Source organism: Scyliorhinus canicula, chromosome 4 (genome assembly GCF_902713615.1).
Source record: "Scyliorhinus canicula chromosome 4, sScyCan1.1, whole genome shotgun sequence".
Taxonomy (NCBI): Eukaryota; Metazoa; Chordata; class Chondrichthyes; order Carcharhiniformes; family Scyliorhinidae; genus Scyliorhinus; species Scyliorhinus canicula.
Window position 1 is genome coordinate 85,538,804 of NC_052149.1, and position 26,142 is coordinate 85,564,945.

At 50.1% G+C, this 26,142-nt stretch overlaps 1 protein-coding gene across 6 annotated transcripts in view; it reads left to right on the top strand.

The window, feature by feature from the left end:
- Nucleotides 1-26,142, top strand: part of axdnd1 (axonemal dynein light chain domain containing 1) — a 314,107-nt gene that overhangs the window by 150,839 nt on the left and 137,126 nt on the right. For all 6 annotated transcript variants that reach the window (XM_038794662.1, XM_038794663.1, XM_038794660.1 and 3 more), the window contains exons 16-18: nt 10,560-10,635; nt 13,773-14,007; nt 22,461-22,677. In XM_038794662.1, the coding sequence (XP_038650590.1) occupies nt 10,560-10,635; nt 13,773-14,007; nt 22,461-22,677 (528 nt within the window). The remainder of the gene's footprint in view (nt 1-10,559; nt 10,636-13,772; nt 14,008-22,460; nt 22,678-26,142) is intronic.

The window sequence follows — 26,142 nt, forward strand, 5'->3', positions numbered from 1 at the left end:
ATTGGTTTGCATATCATGACAGGTCCGGCTGTCCCCCTGCAGTTTTCATCCACTCCCAGTGGTTGTGAGCGGCCTTCTGCTGGAGTGGGGAGTGTGGAAACAGAAAACGCAGTGTTAGACAGTCTAGTGCATACAGCCCGGGGGGTGGGTGGCTGGTGGCTTCAGTGGCCAGGGCACCCGGCCATGGTAGTTGGTATGGGTGCCAGTATATGACGCAGGTTGGGATTCGGCTGCCCTCCTGTTGGAGGTGGAGGGGTGCGGGATTGAGTTCCGGGTGTGTGGAATGGGGGTTAGTACCAGGGCCACTACTACCCTGGCTGTCCTGAGGAGGTTGTGCATTTTTTTCTGGCACTGCTGGGTGGTCTGGATGATGTTGCCCATGGTGCTGATCACCTCTGCCAGCTGCGTCCGGGCACGGTGAACGGCAATGGCTGACAGCCTCCTTCCCACCCCAGGGTACAGGGTGCCCACCTCTCCCCCACGGCATCAAGCAAGGTCTCCAGTTCCGCATTGGTGAATCTCGGGGCCACACATCTTGCTGTTGTCATCTTGTTGGCTGAGATGGTGTGTATATGCGGCTGCAGCTTGTCAGCCTCCTGAGTGCCAATCCTGGTCCCGGTGAATCTGGCACCGTTTCCTATTGGGATCGATTGTGTTCCATGTGGCGCCGATGCTAGCCCCTTAACGGTCGATGAATCGGTCCAGCTGCGGTGCCAGTTTTGTTGTTGTAGAAATCCACGAATCCGGCCCCGGTGTCAACACTTAGGGCGGGATTCTCCGACGACCCACTGGGTCGGAGAATCTCCAGGGGGGCGGCGTGAATCCCGCCCGCCGCTCTGATGCCGGCTGCCGAATTCTCCCGCACCAGGTTTTCGGCGGGAGCAGGGATCGTGCCGTGTCGGTCAGGGGCCGTTGATAGCGCGCCCCCCCCCCCCCCCCCCCCCCGGCAATTCTCCAGGCTCCGATGGGCCGAGCGGCCACCCGTTTTCGGCCGGTCCCGCCGGTGTGAAATAGACATGGTCCATCCCGGCGGGACCTGGCTTGGAGGGCAGCTTGCGGAGTCCTTGGGAGGGGGTGGGGGGGGGGGGGGGGGGGCAGGATGGCCTGGCCCGCGATCAGGACCCACTGATCTACGGGCGGGCCTGTGCCGTGGGGGCACTCTTTCCCTCCGTGACGGCCTCTGTAAGGCTCCGCCATGGCCGGTGCGGAGAAGATACCCCCTGCGCATGGCAGGAAACACGCCGGCGGTTCTGCGCATGCGCTAACTCACGCCGGCCCACGGCGCCAGTTGGCGTGGCGCCAACCCCTCCCCCGCTGGCCTAGCCCCCGGAAGTGCGGAGGATTTTGCAACTTCCAGGTGGCCCGCGCCGGAGTGGTTCGCGCCGCTCTAGGCGCCGGTACGGGCCGCCCGGCCAATTGCGGGAGATTCCCGCCCATATTTCTGCCCACATTTCTTTGATACACTGGAAAGGCAGAGGCCTTCATTAGAGAGAAGGGACTTGGACCAGTCTGAGGAAGGCTGATGGGAACTTTGTATATAGAGAGGCAGGATGGGGTGTTGGTGATGTTTTATTCCAATGTGTCAATGTCCCTTCTTTTTTCTTGCATGTTGGATTTGTAAGGGTTTATGCATTTGGGTGGGGAAGGCGGGCTAGTATGGACTAGGCTGTTGTTTGTGTTGGCTTTTTAAAAGGGGACCCTGGGTGGGTGCGCCCTCACTAGTAAGCAGGCACAGCTAGTGAATGGGAGTGGAGCGGGGTAAGGGCTGCGACTCTAAGGGCTGGGACAGTTTTGGTGAGGCACAATGGGTCTAGTTGTTTGTTTGTTTGGTGGGGGGAAGGGGTTAGCCAAGGCAGCAGGTAGTCTGTAAGCCTGTAAGGGCAGAATGATTAGTTTTTAGTTAGGGCATCATGATCGGCATAGGCTTGGAGGGCCGAAGGCTCTGTTCCTGTGCTTTAGTTTTCTTTGTTTTTTATCCGTGGGGTGGAGCTGGTCACAAACTTGAGCCAGGAATTTGTAAGGAAGGAGTGGCTGATCATGGTGGTCATGGCTGACTCAAGGGTTGGGGGGGTGGGGGGGTTGGTGGTGGTAGTGTTGTTGGTGAGAGACCACCGACAAGGTTAGTCACCAAGGTTAGTATGGGGCCTGAGGAGGCCGGTGAAAAGGATAAGAGTTTTCTCCCATTTAGAGGGTTTGGGGGACGATGTGGAGACTTGCGGGTATGCATCTCAACCAGACTACAGAAGGCTTGAGTGAGCCAGGTTTTTCATTTAGGCTTTGATAGCAGGTTCTGCGGAGTGACAATATTAATCAACAAAAGGGTCCATTTCCAGGCAGGGAAGGTCTTGGCTGATCGGGGGATTGGTTACAGGCACACTGGAAGGGAAGTAGGTGGTGTTAGTGAACGTTTCGAATTGGGACGATTTAAGTTTATAAGGCGGTTGTTGGCCGCAATATCGGATTTAGATACAACACCAACTGATTCTAGGGAGGGTGAATTTCAACTGTCTACTGTACCCGAAGTTGGATCGCTCCAGGCAAAGACATTGGCACCTTCAGGGATGGTGAGGGTATTAGCTGTATTCATGGAAGAGACAGGAGATGCATCCTCGGGCTCAGGAAGTTTTGTTTTTTTCCCTGGTGCACAAGGTGTACTCGAGGATAGATTTTTTTTGTCACGAGTAGGACTCTTCTCCCCGAAATGAAAAAGGCGGATTATTTGGCGGTGGTATATCTGACCTTATTCCGCATTTGGTAGATCTGATGTTGGAGACGGGGCAGACGCAGCACATGGGATGGAGGTTGGACGTAGGGCTTTTGTCAGACATTGGGTTCTGCGGGAAGCTATAAGGGAATATGTGAAGTTTAATGAGAATGGGATGGTCTTGCCCTCTACTTTGTGGGAGGCGTTGAAGGTGATGATTAGAGGGGAGATCATATCATACAAGGCATACATGGATGGGGAGGCCAAGAAGGAACGACAGAAGTTAGTGGATGAGATCCTGGGAGCGGATCGTGGGTATGCGAGCGACCCAATGCTGGAATTATTGGCACGCGAGAATAATCTGCAAATGCAGTTTGACCCGCTGTCTACAGACAGGGCGAAGCGCCAGCTGAGGCTTTTGAGGGGGGTGTGTATGACTATGGAGAAAAGACCAACCGTCTCTTGGCTCATCAGCTAAGGTGGCAGGAGGCTGCTAGGGAGTTCATTCAGATTAGGGTAGGTAGGCTGGTTTCCATCCCAGACAAGGTGAAGGGGACAATTCGAGCCTTTTATGAGAGGCTTTATAGGTTGCAGCCGCCAGGGGACAAGCAGGGAATTTGCAGAGTTTTCAGAAGGTCTGGAGTTTACCAAGGTTGGGGAGGAATTTAGATTTGATTTATTATTGTCACACTAGTATACAGTGAAAAGTATTGTTTTTTGCATGCTACACAGACAACGCATCCCGTAGGGAAGCAAAGAGAGACTGCAGAATATAATGTTACAGTCATAGCTAGGGTGTAGAGAAAAGATCACCTTAATACGAGGTAGGTCCATTCAAAAATCTGATGGCAGCAGGAAAGAATCTATTCCTAAACCTCCACAGATCCACCATTCCCATCCTTTCCATAAACCTTCCCACTACTTCGCCATCCTTAACCTTCCCTTTGACTTGGGGCTCGACCTATCCACCCTCGGTTCCAGCACGCAGTTAAATTCACTCCCCCATAATCACTGATCTGTATCTAGGTCTGGAATCATTCCCGGCAGTCCTTTCACAAACCCCACATTGTCCCAATTTAGCGCATAAACATTCATTAGCACCACCAGCATCCCCTCCAACACCCTGCTCACTATCGCATACTTCCCACCTGGGTGCCGCACTTCCTTGGCCCCGTCCTTTTGCTCACCAAGATGGCCCCCTCCCACCTGACTTTGAATCAAACCCCAAGGGGAATACCTAATCCACCCATCCCTTTCTCAACCTGACCTGATCCTTCTCCCGGAGATGCGTCTCCTGCAGAAAGACCACCCCCGCCTTCAAGCTCCGCAAGTGCACGAAGACCCGAGACCTCTTCACTGGCCCGTTCAGTCTTCACACTTTTCATGTTATGAACCTTACCCGAGGCTTGCACCACCACTCCCCTCCACTGTCTGCCATCATTCCTTTCCAATTCTATCTTCTTTGATTTCCCCCTGAACCGGGCCCATCGAAGATGGCCCCCTTCTCCACCGATGACCACGCTCATTCTCCAAAAGTGCCACGTTGCATCACACCGCCCATTCTTCCTCCACCTCGATCCCTCCCGCCCCTCACCCGCCCCCACTTGGCCATCTCCTGCGGCCACCTCCCCCACCTCAATTCCGTTCACCAGTATTACCTGCCAGTGGCAGCTCCTGCCCGGAGGTCCCTCCTACCTACTCCTTCACTCCTGCCCCCCACCACCCTTCCCTCCTTGATCTGTGCAAAAGGCTCCCCGCTCCCGGGGGATGAGGGGGACCTACAGACTGACATGGTGACCCGCTACAACGGTGCCAAGCAGCGACCAGGGGCAATCAAGCAGTGCTTCGGCTTTCTGAAGATGCAGTTCAGGTGCCTGGATCTCTCAGGAGAGCCCTCCAGTGTGATGCTAAGAGGGTCACCCCCCAAGAAGGATGCGGGGGGGGCGGGGGGGGGGCATGGCAGGGCAGGACTCGGGGCCCGGGCATGCACAGGAGGCCCCACATCATGTGTGTCAATGCCTGATCGCCTCCAGATTCACCGACTCGGCAGCGGGGGGGGGGGGGGCAGTGGGGGCCAGTGGGGGGGGGGGGCAGTGGGACGGATACTGTATCCCACCCCTCCCCAACCACTTTCTCACCTGCAACCCCTTCCATGATTCATACCTGCCGCACTATGGGGTGCGGGTCCTGGGTTGGCAGTAACAGCCGGTACGGTCCATGGGATGGAGGATGATGACAACCTGCTCTGCAATAGCTTTTATGCTCCGCATTGTTTGACAATGTCTCACTCCTGACCACGGTAGCACTTCCCACCGTCCACCTAGGTGATCCCTGATGCAAGCTGGCCATTCCAGCACATAGTCCCATCGAACCCCTGGGGTGGAGGAGGTGGGGACAGTGGGGGGGGGGGGGGGGGACATTGGAGCGATGAGCGCTGGCTGAATTGTGGTCCCTGAGCCAGGTTATAACATTGTGCGCAGGTGTTTAATGTGAAAACATTTATGCAGATTTGGGCCCTAACCCCTATCGCAAAATGTGCCCTGTACCCATGCCAACTTACTGGTGTCTACTTTTCTGGCCTTACGGGCGCTACCGCTTTAAAAAAAATAATTTTAGAGAATCCAATTTTTTTTTCCAATTAAGGGGCAATTTAGTGTGGCTAATCCACCCTACCCTGCACATCATTGGGTTGTGCAGGTGAGACCCATGCAGACACGAGGAGAATGTAGAAACTTCATATGGACAATGATCCGGGCCCGGGAGCTAACCCAGGTCATCGGTGCCATGAGGCAGCAGTGCTAACCACTGCACCACCGTGTCGCCCCTTGGGCCGTAACACAATGTCTGGGTGCACCACATCAGGAGTGGAGGCGGCCTACTGCGATTCCCGTCCTGCCACCTGGGTCCCCTTTGGCGGGCGTCTTCTAGGGTGATGGGCCTGGATGGGCCAGGCTGCTGCTCGGGTGTCTCAGTTGCTGGGTCCTGCCCTGTTTTGCTCATTGCCGATCAGATGTGCCAGGGTCAGGGGGGCGGAAGTCTGAGGTGCTGAGGTGTTCCGGCACCTCCCCTGCGGGAGCCACCGGCACGGACCCCATCACATCGTATTCCTTTCGGATGCCCGATGGTCCCTGGGATACTCCATGGGACTGGGTGCGAGCGGAGCTAACCCTGAGTCTCTCCCGCCACATGGCACTCCCAGTCCTGGAGGCCCCCTGCTGCCTCAACCAGGGTCCCGGCCTTGGAGCACAGGGACTGACCCACCTCTGTCTGGGAGTGTGCCACACTATCACTGTGCCACCACACTCTGGCCCTGTACCACATCAGCCAGTAACTGTGCCATCTCCCACTAGGATTGGGCTTCCCTTTGTGTCTGCGCCACATTGGCCAGCACCTGTACTCTCAGCCATGGCCCATTGTGACTGGACCATGCTCAGGAGTGCCGCTGCAATATCCAGGTGGCCCTGGCACAGGGATGCCTCTTTTAGGGCAACCCTGTCCTGGGCCTCGGCGTTGGCCCACACAGAGTGCCTCAGGCCTTGGACTTACTGACCCATGGCCGATACCTTCGACCCCAAGGCCTGCACTGCGGATGACACCCATGCGGTGTTGGACTGGGTGGCATGCATTGTCAGCACCACCTCCTGTTCCTGCATGCGGTTGAACTCCTCCAACTGCACCTGTAGGCTCTGGATGGTTGCTGACAGCCCTCATGTAGTCCCTGGCTCTGTGTCTGCATCTCCATTATCGATGGGACTGCCCTTTCCAGACCAAAACCCATCTGGACGGCAGCTAGTCCCAGGGGTCGGTCCACTCTCCGACCATCCATAGCCTTGTGGGATCCTACCTCAACCTGATGTACCCCAGGACGTGTATGGTGCGCACCAGGTAGTGCCACAGGTGTCTCTTCACTAACATGCCCAACCGAGGTGAGTGTCTCTGGGATGGTGGGGGGTATTGGTGTCAGCTGTGACGGGAATTGGGTGTTGTACCCGGACTAGTACTCCGGGGTGTGTTGAGCTGGCATCTGGGGGCACGTGTCACTCTCCATTGCCTGGTTGTGGTTGGGGTCGAGGGACACCAGAAGGGCCTGCCTCATCGCTAGGTGATCCTGCAAGACACAAGACATGATGCATGATTACATTGTGGGTTGGGGTGGCGTGGGGGTGGTGAGGGGGTGGCGAGGAGGTGATGACAGGGTGGTGAGGGGTTGGTGTGGTTGTGGTGCCATGCCATGGGAAACCACAACGCAAAGGTTGCCCAATACCGACCTCCGCCTCAGCGACTGCCCTCTCGCCAGGCACACCGACTATGTTCATTGCCCACCGCTTTGCAGCGGTGAGAGGCTGCAGGTCAGCAGCCTCCCCCCCACTGGTCTGCCCTCGCTCCGGTTATGCGCCACCTTCTCCTCCGGGGGTGGGGCGGGGAAATACAGAAACATACAGTGATAGGCAGTCGGACGTGGGCACAACAGGGGGTGGGCAACTGGTGGCCTTCGTGGCCATGGCGGGCAGAATGGGTGCTGACATGTGGTGCAGGGTGGGGCGCGCACATGCTGCTGGCAGGTGGGGTTCAGTCGCCCTCTGGGTGTGGGGGGTTACAGGTGTTTGGGACGGGGGTTGGTGGCAGGGGCAATGTGCTGCCTACTCACCCTGGCCGGCCTGAGGAGGTTGTGCTGCTTCTTTCTGTACTTTTGCACCGGTCCTTGCGGTGGAGCCCAAGGCGTTCATGGCCTCTGCCATCTGCGCCAGGCCTGGTATACCTCGGCAGGTGGCAGCCTCCTTCCCACCCCGAGGAGCAGGGTGGCTCGCCTCTCCTCCACAGCGTACAGTAAGGTCTCGAGTCCGCATCCACGAACCCGGGTGCCGCTCTTCGTGCTGCCATCTTGTTGACTGGGATGAGTGTGGGTGGAGTGGAGTGCTGATATGTGGCTGCAGCTGGTCAGCCTCTCGAGTGTCAATCCGACTCCGTCGAATCAGATACCATTTTTCATTGGAATTGCTTGAGTTCCACGTGGTGGCCTATTAACGGATCAAGAATTGGTCCGGGACTGGTGTCAATTTAGTTGTCGTAGAAGTCCACTGATTCAGTCCCAGCATCAACACTTTCTGAAATGGAGAATCCCACCCAAAGTCTTTACATCTGAGGCATGTCCAGATCACAGCTTGTTGATTATTTTGTTGCTTAAGTTGTATTGCAAAACTGTGATGTTGCAGTGATTCTTCTTTGCCCAACCAACACTGTTCAATAAGGAATGGATCTATTGAATCCCTACAATACAGAAGGAAGCCATTTGACCCAGTGAGTCTTTGTCACCCTCCAAAAGAGCACTCGACGAAGGCCCACTTACCTGCACTATCCCCATAACCCCGTGCATTGATAATGGCCAATCCACCTAACCTGCGCATCTTTGGCCACCAAAGGGTAATTTAGCATGCCCAATCCACCTAACCTGCGCATCTTTGGCCACCAAAGGGTAATTTAGCATGCCCAATCCATCTAACCTGCACATCTTTGGACTGTAGGAGGGAACCAGAGCACCCGGATGTAGACTCAGGAAGAATGTGCAAACTCCACTCAGTCACCCTAGACTGGATTCAAACCTGGGTTCCTGGTGCTGTGAGGCAGTAGTGCTAAGCACTGTGTCACTGTGCTGCCCTTGGATATGTCTCTCTAAACAAGCCCTTCAAAGAAAGTATGAGACAAAAATGAGCTGACTGGATGATTGGAGAAGAGAAAATGTTCAGCAAAGGAGGCAGCATGTCGGCTAATTTAACTTTTACAAATGACCAAACTTTCTCTTGTCACAAGGGATTCTGACCCTTAACTAGAAACTTAATTCTCCAAGAACAACTCAAAAGTAATTTTTAGCTTTTTTTCCCCGGTCAGATAATTTCTAATCTCTGGACTAACTTTCATAATATGGTTTATCTTAGAGACCCTCCCTCTAGCTAAAGCTAAACAAATCTTTCCGCTTCATTTAAACCATCACAACCTTGGTCTCTTTAATCCTAGTGCAAGCTCATACCTATATTTTGCATGATGAATAGAGTATCTAGTTGACGGTTTGATTGTGGTCTCGGGTGACTGAGTGGAGCTTGCACATTCTTCCTGACTGATTAGAGAATTTGCGACCTCAATCTCTCTGCTCTCTCTCTCTTGGTTTCTGCAAACTGATCTTATCTGTGAGGTCACTGACATCTTTTGGAAAACCGCCCATTCCACAATGGTCTCTGTGAACTCTTGCCCCCTCAAAGCCCATCTCCATGGCAATGTGAATCACATGGACCTTGTGTAGGAACGGTTTCAAGACCTGTGTATTGAGCCAGCTTCCACGTGTGGTTATTCCCTGTGGCTCAACTCAGTACAGAGAGGAAAAAACATATCGACAACTTGGACAAGATGGCTATTTAATCAAGCTTGTTCCGTGTACATGGAGAACAGACCTGGATATCTGCCAAGGTCTGTTCTGCCGAACAAAGGCCAGAACACAGTACTTATACAATTTTCAAAAGTCAATAGCCCACCACAGTTGGACGCGATCCAATCTACGTTTAAACTTATCCAATAGAATTGCAAGCAATGTTTAAACTTCACCCAATAGAATTGCAAGCAGCGTATGATTGATCCTCACCCTGACAGCTATGCTTACGAGTAATTTGCTGTGCATTCATTGTCTGTGAGAAGCAGGACAACAAAATACACATCCTGGATTGTTTCACAAAGACAAGATATCAGAAGTGACGTCCTTCCAGACAAGTTAGCTATCCTAATTCCCATTTGATTACTTATTACCGCTATGTCCTAAAAATACATGTTTAATGGTTAATAATGATTACTCAGTCCTATAATTCATCTCAATCCTTAATAAAATAATTTACGTAAAACTACTCTACTAGCATGCTAACTATTCAGTTTTAAGAGGTATCATCGCTGAACCCCCCCCTTCACCTTGTTTCCAGATAGAAATGCTGATTCACTATCCTCTTCTAGACCCATAATTGCATTTTATTTGAAATTAAATAGGCAGACTTAACTCTAACCATTTACAGAACCTGACATTCATAACACCTCTCTGGGATTAGGAGACTTAAAAGTCTATCCACCATCAGTAGAACCCATCTGATCATTATTTAAAAATGTGAACATCTTGTACCTTTATCCCAGCAAAACAGCCTGGGCCCCCCAATTCCAAGCCACCCAGGCCTATCAGCCAAATTCTGAACCGGTCACATGATCCCCAGTTTTCCTTCATTTTGCCCGACCTGAAAGAGACTGTCTCACAACATCAATCTTTCAAATGTCATATTTGGAACAATATCTATATCCGGTTCACATATTTGTGGTTAGATATTGCAACTTTATTCTAAAAGCCAGAAAATTCTCAAATCCGGAAAAGCCTCAGTCCTAAGCATTCTGGAGAGGTTACCATGTACTTGCGAACCTGGGCAAATACAAACAATCTCATGGCAAATTTAGGGCTCACTTACAAGTGTAAAAATGAGCAAAGTATGCCCATGAGAAGAACACCATATCACCATATCATTATGATCCTTACTGTTTAATATATATGATTTTACAATTGAAAAATATGTATCCTAAACTGCAATAGAAATTCATAAGGTAATAAATATAAAAAGCATAAAAATGCATGATTTGTAACTTGGTGATAGGATGGAGTTAATTTATATTCTACATCATAACCGGTTTCAGCATTGGTTTGTTCTATAACACAATGAGCATACTTGGTGAAACCCTTGATAAAAATAGATTTTATCCAGTTAATGTTGCTTGTGACTGACTGCCTACATCATTTTCACATACACCAGTATATTTCTTACATTTTCTATTATTTTAGGAGTCCTCACGGAATTAAGTCTGTTGCTAAAGATAAATTGTATAAACTGAGAAATGATCTAAAAGACTGGCATGAGGTGAGTGATTCATCTGAATGATTTAATTGTTACAGATTTTCCCACCAAGATTCAGTCAGACTCAGTAAGTAAGATGACTTTCATAAAATTCTGGATTAATTGAACTGACACTGAGGGTTGTATTTTACGCTCCTTTGCTGGTGGATTCAAAAGCAGCGGGACGTGTAAAATCCAGCAGGTGGACTTCCCAGGGCCTACCAGCCCATCTCCAACCTGTCTGAAATTTACAGTGGGCAGCGTTAGCATTGGGTGGCCAGCCCACCCTTCAAACTATTGGGGCCCTTGTGCAGCTGATTAATGGTTACATTAATAACGTGGGGCAGCACGGTAGCATAGTGGTTAGCATAAATGCTTCACAGCTCCAGGGTCCCAGGTTCGGTTCCCGGCTGGGTCACTGTCTGTGCGGAGTCTGCACGTCCTCCCCGTGTGTGCGTGGGTTTCCTCCGGGTGCTCCGGTTTCCTCCCACAAACCAAAGATGTGCAGGTTAGGTGGATTGGCCATGCTAAATTGCCCGTAGTGTCCTAAAAAGTAAGGTTGGGGGGGGGGGTGTTGTTGGGTTATGGGTATAGGGTGGATACGTGGGTTTGAGTAGGGTGATCATTGCTCGGCACAACATCGAGGGCCGAAGGGCCTGTTCTGTGCTGTACTGTTCTATGTTCTATGTTCTATAAGGGCATCATCCCAGTATTTTATCTGTGTCAGGGGCAAGTCTAAGCCATGTGGGAAACCTGGCAGCTTTAGCTGCATGGCTGGTGTTGGGCAAGGGAGGACAGGCCTCCTTTGCATACCCCCTTTGTCCAATGGAGACAACCCCCATTCCCACCTCCAACCAACCTGGTCAGTGTCCGGCCCAGTAGCCCACAGTCGCGCCTCTCCATGTCCTACCTCCTCTCTCTCCCTCATCAGCCATGACACTGGTTTCACAATTAAAAAAAAAACAAGTGAACTGTGCCGTTGGGAACTCGGCCCATCGGAGACGGTGAATCACAGAGGAGAATACCGGGTCAGGCCTGCTAATGATATGCAAATGATGTTTAATGTACGTGTGTTCCGGACCGCATTGACGTCGCTGATGAGGGGACGGAGAATTGGCATTTGGTGTCACATTGGCTCCCGCCGTGATTTTGGCATCAGCTAATGGAGAATCCCGCCCAGTGTGTCTAAATCAGTAGGGAAGAGTCTTGGAAAGTGAAAGACAGGAATATCTCCATTCAACGCGGAAATCAAGCCTGATCTAAATTGATGAGGTGAATGGCTCCTACCTTTGGCAGCAATTTGGTTGTGGAGAAAAGCCTCCACCGCATCTGGTCCAATGATGCCACCTTCAAAAACAGCGCCTCTGACATGTCTTCCTTTTTCCTCAACCGAGGATTCTTCCGTACTGTGGTTGAGAGGGCACTTAGCCAGTCCGCACCATCTCTCACATCTCTGCCCTTCTCCTTACTCCCAGAACCATAACCGGGTCCCTTAATTTGTCACACCATTTTGTAACTTCCTTCCCATGTGGCACCTCCATCAATGGCACAGGGATACAAATTTGTGTGGAATTTGTGATGATCAAATATTGGTCTAAAGGGAAGATGCTATTTAAATTAGATTTTAATTAGAGATGAAGATGTTCAAGGAAGGGCAGTGGATGTTGGCTACATGGACTTCAGTAAAGCTTTTGGCAAGGTCCCTCATGGCAGACTGGTACAAAATGTGAAGTCACACCGGATCGGACTTGGGCGAGCATGATGGATAAAGAACTGGCTCGGTCATAGAAGATAGAAAGTAGCAGTGGAAGGGTGCTTTTCTGAATGGAAGGCTGTAACTGGTGGTGTTCCGCAGAGATCAGTGCTGGGACCTTTGTTGTTCATAATATATATAAATGATTTGGAGAAAATGTAGCTGTTCTGATTAGTAAGTTTGCGGACAACACAAAAGTTGGTGGCATTGTGGATAGTGATGAGGATTGACAGAGGATACCACAGAATTTTTATCGGCTGGAGACTTGGGTGGAGAAATGGCAGGCGGAGTTTAATCCGGACAAATGTGAGGTAATGCATTTTGGAAGATCTACTACAGGTGGGAATTATATAGTAAATGGCAGAACCCTTAGGAGTATTGACAGGCAGAGAGATCTGGGTGTACAGGTCCACAGATCACTGAAAGTGGCAACACAGATGGCTAAGGTAGTTAAAAAGGCATTAGTCGGGGCATTGAGTATAAAAATTGGCAAGTTATAATGCAGCTGTACAGAACGTTAGTTCACCACACTTGGAATATTGCGTACAGTTCTGGTCACCCCACTACCAGAAGGATGAGGAGGCTTTGGAGAGGGTACAGAAGTGGTTTATCTTCTGGTTTCCTGGTCTGGAGGGTATTAACTATGAGGAGAGGCTGGATGAACTTGGCTTGTTTTCACTGGAGCGACAGGGGTTGAGGGACAACCTGATAGAAGTTTACAAAATTAGGGACAGCACAATGGTGCAGAGGTAGCACTGCAGTCTCACGGCGCAGAGGTCCCAGGTTCGATCCTGGCCCTGGGTCCCTGTCCGTGTGGAGTTTACACATTCTCCCCGTGTCTGCGTGGGTTTCACCCCCACAACCCAAAAATGTACAGTGCAGGTGGATTGGCCACGCTAAATTGCCCCTTAATTGGAAAAAATGAATTGGGTACTCTAAATTCATATAAAGAAAAGAAGTTGACAAAATGATGAAGGGCATGGACAGAATGGATACTCAGACTCTTTTTTCCAGGGTGGACAAGTCAATTACTGGGGGACCTAGGTTTAAGGCGCGAGGGGCAGAATTTTGAGGAAATGTGCGAGGCAAGTTTTTTTACACATAGGATAGTGAGTGCTAGAATGCGCTACTGGGGGAAGTGGTAGAAGCAGATATGATAGCGATGTTTAAGAGGCATCTTGACAAATACATGAATAGGATGGGAATAGAGGGATATGGACCCTGGAAGTGCAGAATGATTTTAGTTCAAGCAGGCACCATGATGAGTGCAGGCTTGGAGGGCTGAAGGGCCTGTTCCTGTGCTGTACTGTTCTTTGTATTCTTTGTAAATGTGATTTCATTGAGCTACTGTCCTAATAAAATAAAATCCTCTATTTTTTCTGACAAGAACTATTTTTGTTTTTCTTAGATGATTACTCAAGATTATGCAAGATATGAGGGGTCATTATTCTTAATTACACAGGAAGAACTATTGGATATAGTCCAGCTGCAACACGATTGGACAGATCTCAGCTTAACATTGTTTGAACGTCATCGGTGGTCTGCCAATGAGAAAATGCCTGAGGAGATAGCAATGCAAGAATTAAACAGCACTGTGTCAGCACTCTCTCACAGTTACACCATCAGGCTGACAGGGGAAAATGGTAGGACTGGAATTGTTTTATGTATACATATTTCTATTCAAGATTGGTTCTCTGGTTAAGGAGTTACCTCAGGTTTTTTGTCTCAGTAACTCAGTCAATGAATGGCCTCAGAGAAAAATCACAAAGTTGAATTGAAGCATCCAAAACAGGAAATTTGCATCCAAACAAATATGCTGCAGCTTTTCTTGCATACAACATTGGAATACAAACTTTTAGGATTTGTTCAGACAAGAGATGGTTTTGTAAATTGTTCATTATCATACAACTCCATTTCCTTTACTGGAATATTCTTTTTATTTAAATTTAAAGTACCCAATTCATTTTTTTCCAATTAAGGGGCAATTTAGTGTGGCCAATCCACCTACCCTGCACATATTTGGGTTGTGGGGGTGAAACCCACGCAGACACGGGGAAAATGTGCAAACTCCTCACGGACAGTGACCCAGAGCCGGGATCGAACCTGGGACCTCGGCGCCGTGAGGCAACAGGGCTAACCCACTCCGCCACCATGCTGCCCTTTACTGGAATATTCTGACTGCATTTGCCCCCCCCCTGTGAAGAACACATTATTGGAATCCATTCATTCTTTATCTATTACATCCAACCTTTGCTTTATTGATTTAACTTGTTGACATTTAAAATTAAATTTGGGAAAGCAAGTTAAATAGTTCTGTAAATTTCTTTTTATTTATTTTCCTTCTCCCTCATCATTTAAATGTGTTTCCTCCTGGTAAACTCAGATCTTTAGGGTACACTGCGGAGTGTTGATCATTACACATGCTGGTGTAATGGACAGAATGCATGTGCTCCCTTATTGCCTGTAATCAGTATGTTTTGTGATGAAAATGGTGTGTTTTCATATCCTCGCAGTTGTTCTATGGCTCCCCTGATCATGATGACATGCATAGAACATGTGTGTTTGGCTGTAACAAGTATTCATTTTTAAGCAGTGGGCAGGTAACCAACAAAACTATGTACAGACAATTATATTTAAGTCACTGGAGAGCGGTGCTTCAGTCTCCTGATGATGCGCTTCAGGTGCCCGGACCCCCCTGAAGTGACCCTCCAGTACAAGGCTAAGAGGGTCGCCCGCATCGTGGCAGCCTCCTGCATCCTCCACATCGCACAGCAGAGGGGCGATGTGCTGGAGAAGGATGAGGAGGAAGGGCAGGCCTCATCCGATGAGGATGTGGGGCCTGGGCAGGTATGGGGGGCCCCACGGCGTGTGCACCAGGGCCAGCGCGCATGGGACGCTCTGAATGCCTCCAGGTTCACCGAGTAGGAGGGAGGGGGTGAGGGGGGGTGCTGGCCAGGGACCACATCCCAACCTCACCCACTCACTTCCCACATTGCCCAACCGCACACTCCTCTGTTATACATACCTGCGGCGCTATGAGCTGGGGGTCCTGGGTTGGCAGTAACAACGGGTCTGGTCCATGGGGTGGAGAATGATGACAACCTGCTCTACGATGAGCTCTGGTGCTCCACATCGTATGACAATGTATGACTCAAGTGCACGGTAGCACCTTCTACATGAGAGCTGGCCAGTCCGTCGCACATCAAACCCCTGGGGTGGGGATGCTGGGGATGGTAGGGGGGGAGACAGCTCCTCCCACAGGGCCTGCACTGGTTCCCCCTCCCCTCCCGGCCAGCCCAGACCAGCCCACCCCCACACCTATCAGTCAGAGCACTGAGGCAGGTTATAACGGTGTAAACAGGTATTTATTGTGAGCAAATATATAACGTCTGTGTCCTAGCCCCTATAACTAAACTGCGTTCTGCATCCGTGTCAACCTAACTGGTGTCTAACTTCCTGGCCTTACAGGCCCTAACGCTACACCTAAGTGGTTCCCCAGACGGTACAGCAGCAGTGGAGGTGGCCTGCAGTGACCTCTGCCCTGCGACATGGGTCCTCTTTGGCGCATGTCTCCTGGGGTGACCCGGCCTGGACAGGGGTGCGAATGGGAGGTGTGAGCAAAGCCATCCACTGAGGTTCCCCCATCACCTGGAGACCTACCTTGGTCTCGGCCAGTGTCTGCACACATGCAGTCATGGAACACAGGGAGTGGACCATCTCCGCCTGGGACTGCATCACGCTCCGACTATGCCACAACCATGGGGGTAAGTGCCACATCAGCCAGTGACTAGGCCACCTCCCACTGGGACAGGGCCACTCCGCCCAGTGTCTGCGCAACCATGGTCTGCTGTGACTGGGCCACTGCAATGTCCAGGTAGCTCTGGCACATGGTTGCCTGTGAGAGTGCAGCCCTGTCCTGGGCCTCGGCCGCCACCTGCACAGAACGCGGGCGGTGACCGAGGCAGCACCTCGGACACCCCCCCCTCCCCCCCCCCTGGTGGGCAGCCGGCAGAACAGGGCGACACCACACCACCCGGTACACCCAAGCAGCGGGTGGGCCCGTCCAGGTCGGGTCGCTCCAGGATACGCTGATCAATAGCCAAAACCATCGCCCCCAATGCCACCCGTGTGGTGTTGGCCTGGGTGGCATGCATGGCCGGTTCCACACCCTGCTCCTGCATGCAGATGGACTCCTCCACCTGCACCTGCAGGTGCTGGATGCCTGCTGTCATCCCCTCTTGTAATCCCTGGCTCTGTGACTTGCGTCTGCACTATGGCTGGGACTGGATGTTCCAGAAGCTCGGGACCCGTCTGCACGGCAGCTGGTTCCTGGGGCTGGCCTGCCCTCCACCCGTTCGGCCCCTTAGCTGTTCCTACCTCGATCTGCTGTACTGGATGAGGCGTGTGGTGCGCACCAGATAATGTCCCAGGAGCCTCTTCACTAATGTGCCCAACTGAGGTGATAGCCTCTGGGATGGGGGAGGGTGTAGGAGACTGCTGTGACGGAAAGTCAGTGTCATCCTCTGACCCGAGCTCCTGGGTGTCATGTGCCTTGGGCAGAGGGTTGGTGTTCGGGCTGCTCTCCCTGTCAGTGCTCGGCTGTGTGGAGGGCACCGGCTCTGTCACTGGCTGGGGGCGGGAGGCCCTGCAAGACACAAGATGACGTGCATGATTAGACAGCGGGCTGGGGGTGAGGGAGGTGAAGCGGGCGAGGAGGTGAGGGGAAAGGTGGGTGTGGGGAGGGGTGTCGTCACTCGTGTCATGTGCAACTGCAACTCAGTGGATGTCTCACCTGCTTGCCTGTGACCACACTCCACCCTGGTGACATCTTTTTCATCTGGGCCGCCTGCCACGTTCAGGGCCCTCTGCTCGGGCATGATGAGGGGCCGCAGTTCCGCTGGTCCCCCTCTGTTTTTCCCCCACTCCCGGCAGTTGTGCACAGCCTTCTCCTGGGGGAGGGGGTAAACATATACAACAGAACAAAACATTTAGACAGTCCGACACATGCAGCCCAGATGTTGGGTGGATGGTGGCCACGGTCACCAGGACACCCGGCCATGACGGAAGGCATGGGAGCTGGAAAGTGGGGCAGGGTGGGGGTTTGGCTGCCCACCGGGGTGGGGTGGAGCCGTGTCATGGGTATGTGGGGGGGGGGGGGTTAGTGCCAGGGGCACGGAGCAGCCGACTCACCCTGGCCGCCCTGAGAAGGATGTGAAGTTTCCTGCGGCACTGCAAGCCAGTCCTGGTGTCGTTGCCCATGCCACTGTCTACCTCTGCCACCTACGGCCCAGGCAAGGCAAATGGTGGCGCCTGGTGGCCTTCCTCCTGGGTCAGGGTACAGGGTCATCCTTCTCTCCTCCACGGCGTCCAGGAGGGTGTCCAGCTCAGCAGCCCTGAACTGCGGCGCTGCACTCATTCCAGCCATCTTGGCAGGGACAGTATGCATGGGGGAAAGGGCCGTTTCAGTGCTGCTGGGGCATTTGAGCCTCATGCGTGCCAATCACGGACCCGACAAATCCAGCACCGTTTTTCATGTAATTGATTGCGTTCCATGTGGCGATGGTGCTAGCCCATATAAAGTAGCTAAATCGGTGCAGGGGTTGCGCTGATTTTTCTGTCATCAAACGCCACACATCCTCAGCTGTCAACACCTAGCCTCAGAAATGGAGAATCCAACCCGTGGACTATGGCACCCTTAATCCGCTCAGACATTCCTGGAAAACCTCCGGATATTAATTCAACACATCATAAAGATTTCCGGTGCCCATTCGCAAGTTTTTTTTCCAATCGAGTTGAAGGACTCAACCAGCCTCTTTCTAGTAAATTTGGACCATGTACAATCACCAGGGGCAGGTGGGCACCACCTACAGTCAGTACGTCACTGGTGTCATGGTGGTCCTCAAAATTTTCAACTGTTCCCCCGTATATGTGGCCAATCAAGCCTTGGTATCTCATAAGGTCAGCGGAAGATTCCCGTACACAGACGTTGAAACTTGCGGAGGTCTACAATGGAGACCGGTAAGAAGTCTTACAACACCAGGTTAAAGTCCAACAGGTTTGTTTCAAACACGAGCTTTCGGAGCACGGCTCCTTCTTCAGGTGAATGGCAAACAAGCCTTTCCATTCACCTGAAGAAGGAGCCGTGCTCCGAAAGCTCGTGTTTGAAACAAACCTGTTGGACTTTAACCTGGTGTTGTAAGACTTCTTACTGTGCTCACCCCAGTCCAACGCCGGCATCTCCACATACAATGGAGACAGCAGCCCATGTATCCATCGCCATTGGTACTGGGTGTCTATCAACCTGAAAAATAATGCAAATTGGTGCGACCCTTGGAGTCGAAACACAGTTCAACTGTCTCAAGCAGTTGCTGTCGTCTCCTGGGTGTCATCCGGGCCAACCTCGGCTGCTGTTGCGGGCAATGTGCCCTGTGCTGCAATGGGCAGCCCTGACCCTCATGAGACCCCCACCCACATGGCATCCACGTGATCGCTCTCACCATCATCCTCAGGCAAAGTCTCAAAGATCCCTCCCACCCAGTCACAATCAAAGACCCCCCCCACCTGGCTTACCAACTTCCAACTTCTTTCATCGGGAAGAAGTTACAAAAGTCTGAGAACATGCACTAGCAGAATCAAAACAGCTTCTTCTCTGCTGTGACCAGACTCCTAAACAACCCTCTTATGGACTGATGGACTCATGGACTGATGTGATCTCTTCACACATGATCTCTACTGAGTAGTACTACACTCCTGTATGCTTCACCCGATACCTGTGTCTATGTGTTTACATTCTGTGTTTTTTGTTTGCCCTACTATGTATTTTCTTTTCATGTACAGACTGATCTGTTTGAGCTGCACCCAGAACAATACTTTTCACTGTACCTCGGTACACGTGACAATAAACCAATCCAATCCAACCAATCCCTCCGGACTGTGGCACAAAAACTGAACTCTGCCATGAACCTGCTTTGAGGGCTGCTCTGTGAGTCTGGCTGGACCCGCACCGTCCCGTAACCGATATGGAGTCCGATTGGAGGGGCGGCTCAAGCTATGCACACCATAATCAATGGACCCGTGCAGTTCCTGTACACCCTTCTCCTCGAGTTCGCAAGAGAGGGAATGCTCAATGGTTCGTATCAAATCCAGTGTAGTTTCTGCTAACAGCTTCTGCTGGTGAGTGGCTGAATTTTTGATACCATATGTGAATCTGTCCCTTAACATTTCTGAGAGGGATGGCCTGAACTTGCAGTGCTTAGCCAAGCGCCTAACAAGTTAAAAACTCACCAGGAGAGTGTATCACTGTACTAAACCGGTACCTTTGCATAGTCACGGACAGCTTGGGGGTGTAGTGATCCAGAACCATTGCCACTCATCGAATGACGTGGTATCCGATGCAGCTGGGTAGGTCAAACTTTTGATTGGCCCAAATATCTGGGCCCTACAGATGGTCAGAAGGAGAACGTTTTGTTGGTCTTCCCCCAATATACTTTGGTTTCTTGGAAGAAGTATCTCATGCGCTCTGCATACTGATTCGAATCCTCCAGCCCCACATTGAAGACATCCAATTTACTGAACAATGGCATTTTATAAATTACGACGTACCGTACTCAAGACGAACTTTTGCCGGATAGGCGAATCAATGGGCAAATCCGCCAGTATAATAACCCTTAAGTAAGCTGTCATTAACAAACATCAATTTATTTACATATGTATAGTTATATGCTTATCATAGCATGTGCAAACCAGTGCAAACCTCTCTGGGAGGATAGGTCTCACCAGGCTGTGAGTTGGGCCTGCTTTTATCCCCTGCCTTAACGAGCCCCAGGCGGTTGGCCTCCACCCTGTACCTGGGGAACTCGTACTCCACAAGTCCACGGGGAGATCAATGGTTGTTTCCGTGTGGTTCTCGAGGGGGCTATAACACGTTCCTAATTGCATACTAGCCTTTTGTGATTCATGCACTAGGACACTCAGATCCTTCTGCACCTCGGAGTTTAGTAGTTTCACATCATTTTGATAATATGCCTCATTTTTTATTCCTGCCTGCCAAAATGAACAATTTCACACTTACCCATATTATACTCCATTTGCCAGATCTATACTCATTCATTTAACCTATCTGTAGCTTTTTGTAGCTTCCTATGTCCTCTTACAACTTATTCTCCTATTTATTTTTGTGTCAATGGCAAATCATGCAACCATCCTTTCAATCTCTTCATCCAAGTCATTCATATAAATTGTGAGCAGTTGAAGTCCCAGCACTGACCCAGGTGGCACACTACTTGTTACATCTTGCCAACCTAAAAATGACCCACATATACCTACTCATAGTTTGCTCAGTTAACTGGACAGCTAGGGTGGATCAAATTGGTACCCTGGGGTTCTAGTCCCATCCCGGCAGAGGTACATTTGGGACCTGCCTCCTTGCCCTCCCTATACAAGAGATAGTGATACTGTGGGTCAGACCTGTCTTTGGATAGAGAAGAAGATGATTTTGCTGAGGAATTATGGAACGTGGCCATGGGACTACTAATGATCCAAATGGATTGCTATTTTTTTTTCACTTTAAGTTAACACTGTCAGCAGGCAGGTCATTTGCTGACAGAGTTCTGCCAATGTGGCTATATTAATTTCTTGCAGGAGTTGCACAATAGAAACCTGAGGTACTTCACCAAGGTAAGGGATATAGTGCATTACAGTATTTCAAAATTCATAATAGGTAATGTAACTTGTTTGATTTGCTGCCGTTACAGCTGAAAATGAAAATGGCATTAAAATACTTAAGGTTTTTATCTGGGCTACCATTATCGGCCATATGCTTGTAAGCGTGGGAAAAAGATCCAAAAATGTATTTCCGATTCAGTGTTCAGATTATTACACATTCTTCAAAAGAAAAACCTACATTTATATACTTCCTTTTGTACAGTGTATTTTATGACTTCAGGGTATTCCAAAGTACTTTGCAACCAATTCAGTACATTTAAAGTGCATTCACTATTGTAAGGGCAGTCAATTTGCACAAAGTAAGGAAATGACCAGATTATTTATCTTGGTGATGTAGCTTTAAGGATAAATATTGGCCAGAAACCCCTGCTATTCTTGGAATTGTGTTACGGGTCGGGGTTTAGAGAACACCAAAGTGTATCATGGAGTTCACCTGACCTACAACTGTTAATAGATTTTGGTTATGAGGAGCACAAGGGCCCACTTTCCAGGTGTTATGCAACAGAGATCTTAAGTATTTTAAAACAAAACAATGTTTATTCTATGAATCCAGTTAGCAATTAATAAACACACAGTAAACATCTTATCAACTACCAACACAAATAACCCCCCCCCCCCCAAGATACAGTACTCTATAGGTAACCCTTAATAACTTTCCTAACAACATCCATAAGCCAAACACCCTTTTTCTACAAAAAACAGTCGGTTTGAATTCCTTACAGGCAACAGGTAGTTGAAGTTATCAAGTGGTCTGGAGACATTCTTTAGCATGCAGAGAGAGACCAAAAATACATCTTCTTTGTTTGAATGCAGCTGCCAACTGAAAACGAAACCAAAAACTCAGAGTCACAAAGCAGCTTCCAGCTCAAAACGAAAGTGAAAGACAGAATCACAGCTCCACCCACACAGTGACATCATTGCAGCCATTTGATAAAACACATTTTCCTTAAAGGGACCCCCACATGACAATTGTGTCATGGGATCAATGTGTGCACCTGAGAAGGCAGGCAGGACCTCACTATATTCGAAAGGTGGAACTTTCAATGGAGCAGCACTCCCTCAGTACTGTATTGGAATGTCAGCTTGCACTATATGTTTATATCTCTGTGGGGCTTCTAACTCGAAGGCAAGGATGCGACGACAAAGACAAGACAAAATAAGAAATCAAGTTATGTAGTGAATTGGAGCATTATCTTTTCGAACCTGGGATTGCGGCTTCAGTTGGGCCACACTGATGGAACAAAATTCTTTGCACCACCTATAAGGATCCTGCATAAAATAAGCTGATTCCATTTACTCCCAGTTCACAGTACACATGTAATTTATTTGTGATAATATTGCAGAGATTTTTACCTGTAGTTATTTTTAACAGGTACTGCTTGGTATATAATGAAGCTACAAGACATGCTTGAATCCTGCCGAGTTAAATTCGACTATGCCAATATGGAGGATATAGGACTGATAGAATTTGATTTGCTGACGCTTAATGAGCAGTTTCCCACTTTGGTCCAGTTACTGCAGGATGCAATAAATCTGGCAGAAACGCCTCAAACAGAGGAGGCGAGAAAGAATAAGGAGACATACGTCAGGTATTAACTCCACAAATTTACTTCGCTGAAGTGTAATCATCAACCTAAAGCATTAACTTTTGTTTTTTTCTTCACAGATGCTTAGTATTGTTGCTACTGGAATGGTGTTCCAACCTCGCTTTATCGCTCTCTCTCTCTGTCTCTCTCTCTCTCTCTCTCACAAGTAGCGAGCTTAGCATATGACTGACTGATGTGAGTGATAATCATCATCTACTTCATACAATAGCATATCCCAACTGCGAACACATCATACTACATCTCTTGCCAAGTATGCTATCAATTTTCAACGACATATGAAACTATGGGTGGTGTGGATGGCACGGTGGCACAGTGGTTAGCACTGCTGCCTCACAGTGCCAGGGTCCAGGGTTCAATTCCAGCCTTGGGTGACTGTCTGAGGAGCTAGAAATTCCTTTGAAGCTTCTTCTTAGGCAGTCCCTCAGGGCAAGGATAATTTGCTTCTACACTAAAAATGAGTTCTCAGGAGACTGAGGAGTCCACTGCACGATCTACAGACTCTGTCACTGGTGGGGCAGTTGGAGGAGCAGGTGTGTGGGGTGCCCAGGTTATTATGTGTGGGGTGCCCAGGGTATTGTGTGTGGGGTGCCCAGGTTATTGTGTGTGGGGTGCTCATGTTGTTATGTGTGGGGTGCCCAGGTTATTATGTGTGGGGTGCCCAGGTTATTATGTGTGGGGTGCCCAGGTTGTTATGTGTGGGGTGCCCAGGTTATTATGTGTTGGGTGCCCAGGTTATTATGTGTGGGGTGTCCAGGTTGTTATGTGTGGAGTGTCCAGGTTGTTATGTGTGGGGTGCCCAGGTTATTATGTGTGGGGTGTCCAGGTTGTTATGTGTGGAGTGCTCAGGTTGTTATGTGTCGGGTGTCCAGGTTATTAAGTGTGGGGTGCCCAGGTTATTATGTGTGGGGTGCCCAGGTTGTTATGTGTGGGGTGCCCAGGTTATTATGTGTTGGGTGTCCAGGTTGTTATGTGTGGGGTGCTCAGGTTGTTATGTGTGGGGTTCTCAGGTTGTTATGTGTGGGGTGCTCAGGTTGTTATGTGTGGGGTCCTCAGGTTGTTATGTGTGGGGTCCTCAGGTTGTTATGTGTGGGGTGCTCAGGTTGTTATGTGTGGGGTGCTCAGGTTATTATGTGTGGGGTGCTCAGGTTGTTATGTGTGGAGTTCTCAGGTTGTTATGTGTGGGGTGCTCAGGTTGTTATGTGTGGGGTGCTCAGGTTGTTATGTGTGGGGTGCCCAGGTTATTATGTGTCGGGTGTCCAAGTTATTATGTGTTGTGTGCTCAGGTTATTATGTGTGGGGTGCTCAGGTTGTTATGTGTGGGGTTCTCAGGTTGTTATGTGTGGGGTGCTCAGGTTGTTATGTGTGGGGTGCTCAGGTTGTTATGTGTGGGGTGCCCAGGTTATTATGTGTTGGGTGCTCAGGTTGTTATGTGTGGGGTGCTCAGGTTATTATGTGTGGGGTGCTCAGGTTATTATGTGTGGGGTGCTCAGGTTGTTATGTGTGGGGTGGTCAGGTTATTATGTGTGGGGTGCTCAGGTTATTATGTGTGGGGTGCTCAGGTTGTTATGTGTGGGGTGGTCAGGTTATTATGTGTGGGGTGCTCAGGTTATTATGTGTGGGGTGCCCAGGTTATTATGTGTGGGGTGCTCAGGTTGTTATGTGTGGGGTGCTCAGGTTGTTATGTGTGGGGTGCTCAGGTTATTATGTGTGGGGTGCTCAGGTTATTACGTGTGGGGTGCTTAGATTGTTATGTGTGGCGTGCCCAGGTTATTATATGTGGGGTGCCCAGGTTGTTATGTGTGGGGTGCTTAGGTTGCTATGTGTGGGGTGCCCAGGTTATTATGTGTGGGGTTCCCAGGTTATTATGTGTGGGGTGCCCAGGTTATTATGTGTGGGGTGCCCAGGTTATTATGTGTGGGGTGCCCAGGCTATTATGTGTGGGTGCCCAGGTTATTATGTGTGGGTGCCCAGGTTATTATGTATGGGGTGCCCAGGTTATTATGTATGGGGTGCTCAGGTTATTATGTGTGGGGTGCCCAGGTTATTATGTGTGGGGTGCCCAGGTTATTATGTGTGGGTGCCCAGGTTATTATGTGTGGGGTGCCCAGGTTATTATGTATGGGGTGCTCAGGTTATTATGTGTGGGGTGCCCAGGTTATTATGTGTGGGGTGCCCAGATTATTATGTGTGGGGTGCCCAGGTTATTATGTGTGGGGTGCCCAGGTTATTATGTGTGGGGTCCTCAAGTTGTTATGTGTGGGTGCTCAGGTTATTATGTGTGGGGTGCCCAGGTTATTATGTGTCGGGTGTTTAGGTTGTTATGTGTGGGGTGCTCAGGTTGTTATGTGTGGGGTCCTCAGGTTGTTATGTGTGGGGTGCCCAGGTTATTATGTGTCGGGTGTTTAGGTTGTTATGTGTGGGGTGCTCAGGTTGTTATGTGTGGGGTGCTCCGGTTGTTATGTGTGGGGTGCCCAGATTATTATGTGTGGGGTGCCCAGGTTATTATGTGTGGGGTGCCCAGGCTATTTTGTATGGGGTGCCCAGGTTATTATGTGTGGGGTGCCCAGGTTATTATGTGTGGGGTGCCCAGGTTATTATGTGTGGGGTGCCCAGGCTATTATGTGTGGGTGCCCAGGTTATTATGTGTGGGGTGCCCAGGTTATTATGTGTGGGGTGCCCAGGTTATTATGTATGGGGTGCTCAGGTTATTATGTGTGAGGTGCCCAGGTTATTATGTGTGGGGTGCCCAGGTTATTATGTGTGCGGTGCCCAGGTTATTATGTCTGGGGTGCTCAGGTTATTATGTGTGAGGTGCCCAGGTTATTATGTGTGGGGTGCCCAGGTTATTATGTGTGGGGTGCCCAGGCTATTATGTGTGGGTGCCCAGGTTATTATGTGTGGGGTGCCCAGGTTATTATGTGTGGGGTGCCCAGGTTATTATGTATGGGGTGCTCAGGTTATTATGTGTGAGGTGCCCAGGTTATTATGTGTGGGGTGCCCAGGTTATTATGTGTGCGGTGCCCAGGTTATTATGTCTGGGGTGCTCAGGTTATTATGTGTGAGGTGCCCAGGTTATTATGTCTGGGGTGCTCAGGTTATTATGTGTGAGGTGCCCAGGTTATTATGTGTGGGGTGCCCAGGTTATTATGTGTGCGGTGCCCAGGTTATTATGTGTTGGGTGCCCAGGTTATTATGTGTGGGGTGCTCAAGTTGTTATGTGTGGGGTGCTCAGGTTATTATGTGTGGGGTGCCCAGGTTATTATGTGTCGGGTGTCCAGGCTGTTATGTGTGGGGCGCTCAGGTTGTTATGTGTGGGGTCCTCAGGTTGTTATGTGTGGGGTCCTCAGGTTGTTATGTGTGGGGTCCTCAGGTTGTTATGTGTGGGGTGCCCAGGTTATTATGTGTCGGGTGTCCAGGCTGTTATGTGTGGGGCGCTCAGGTTGTTAT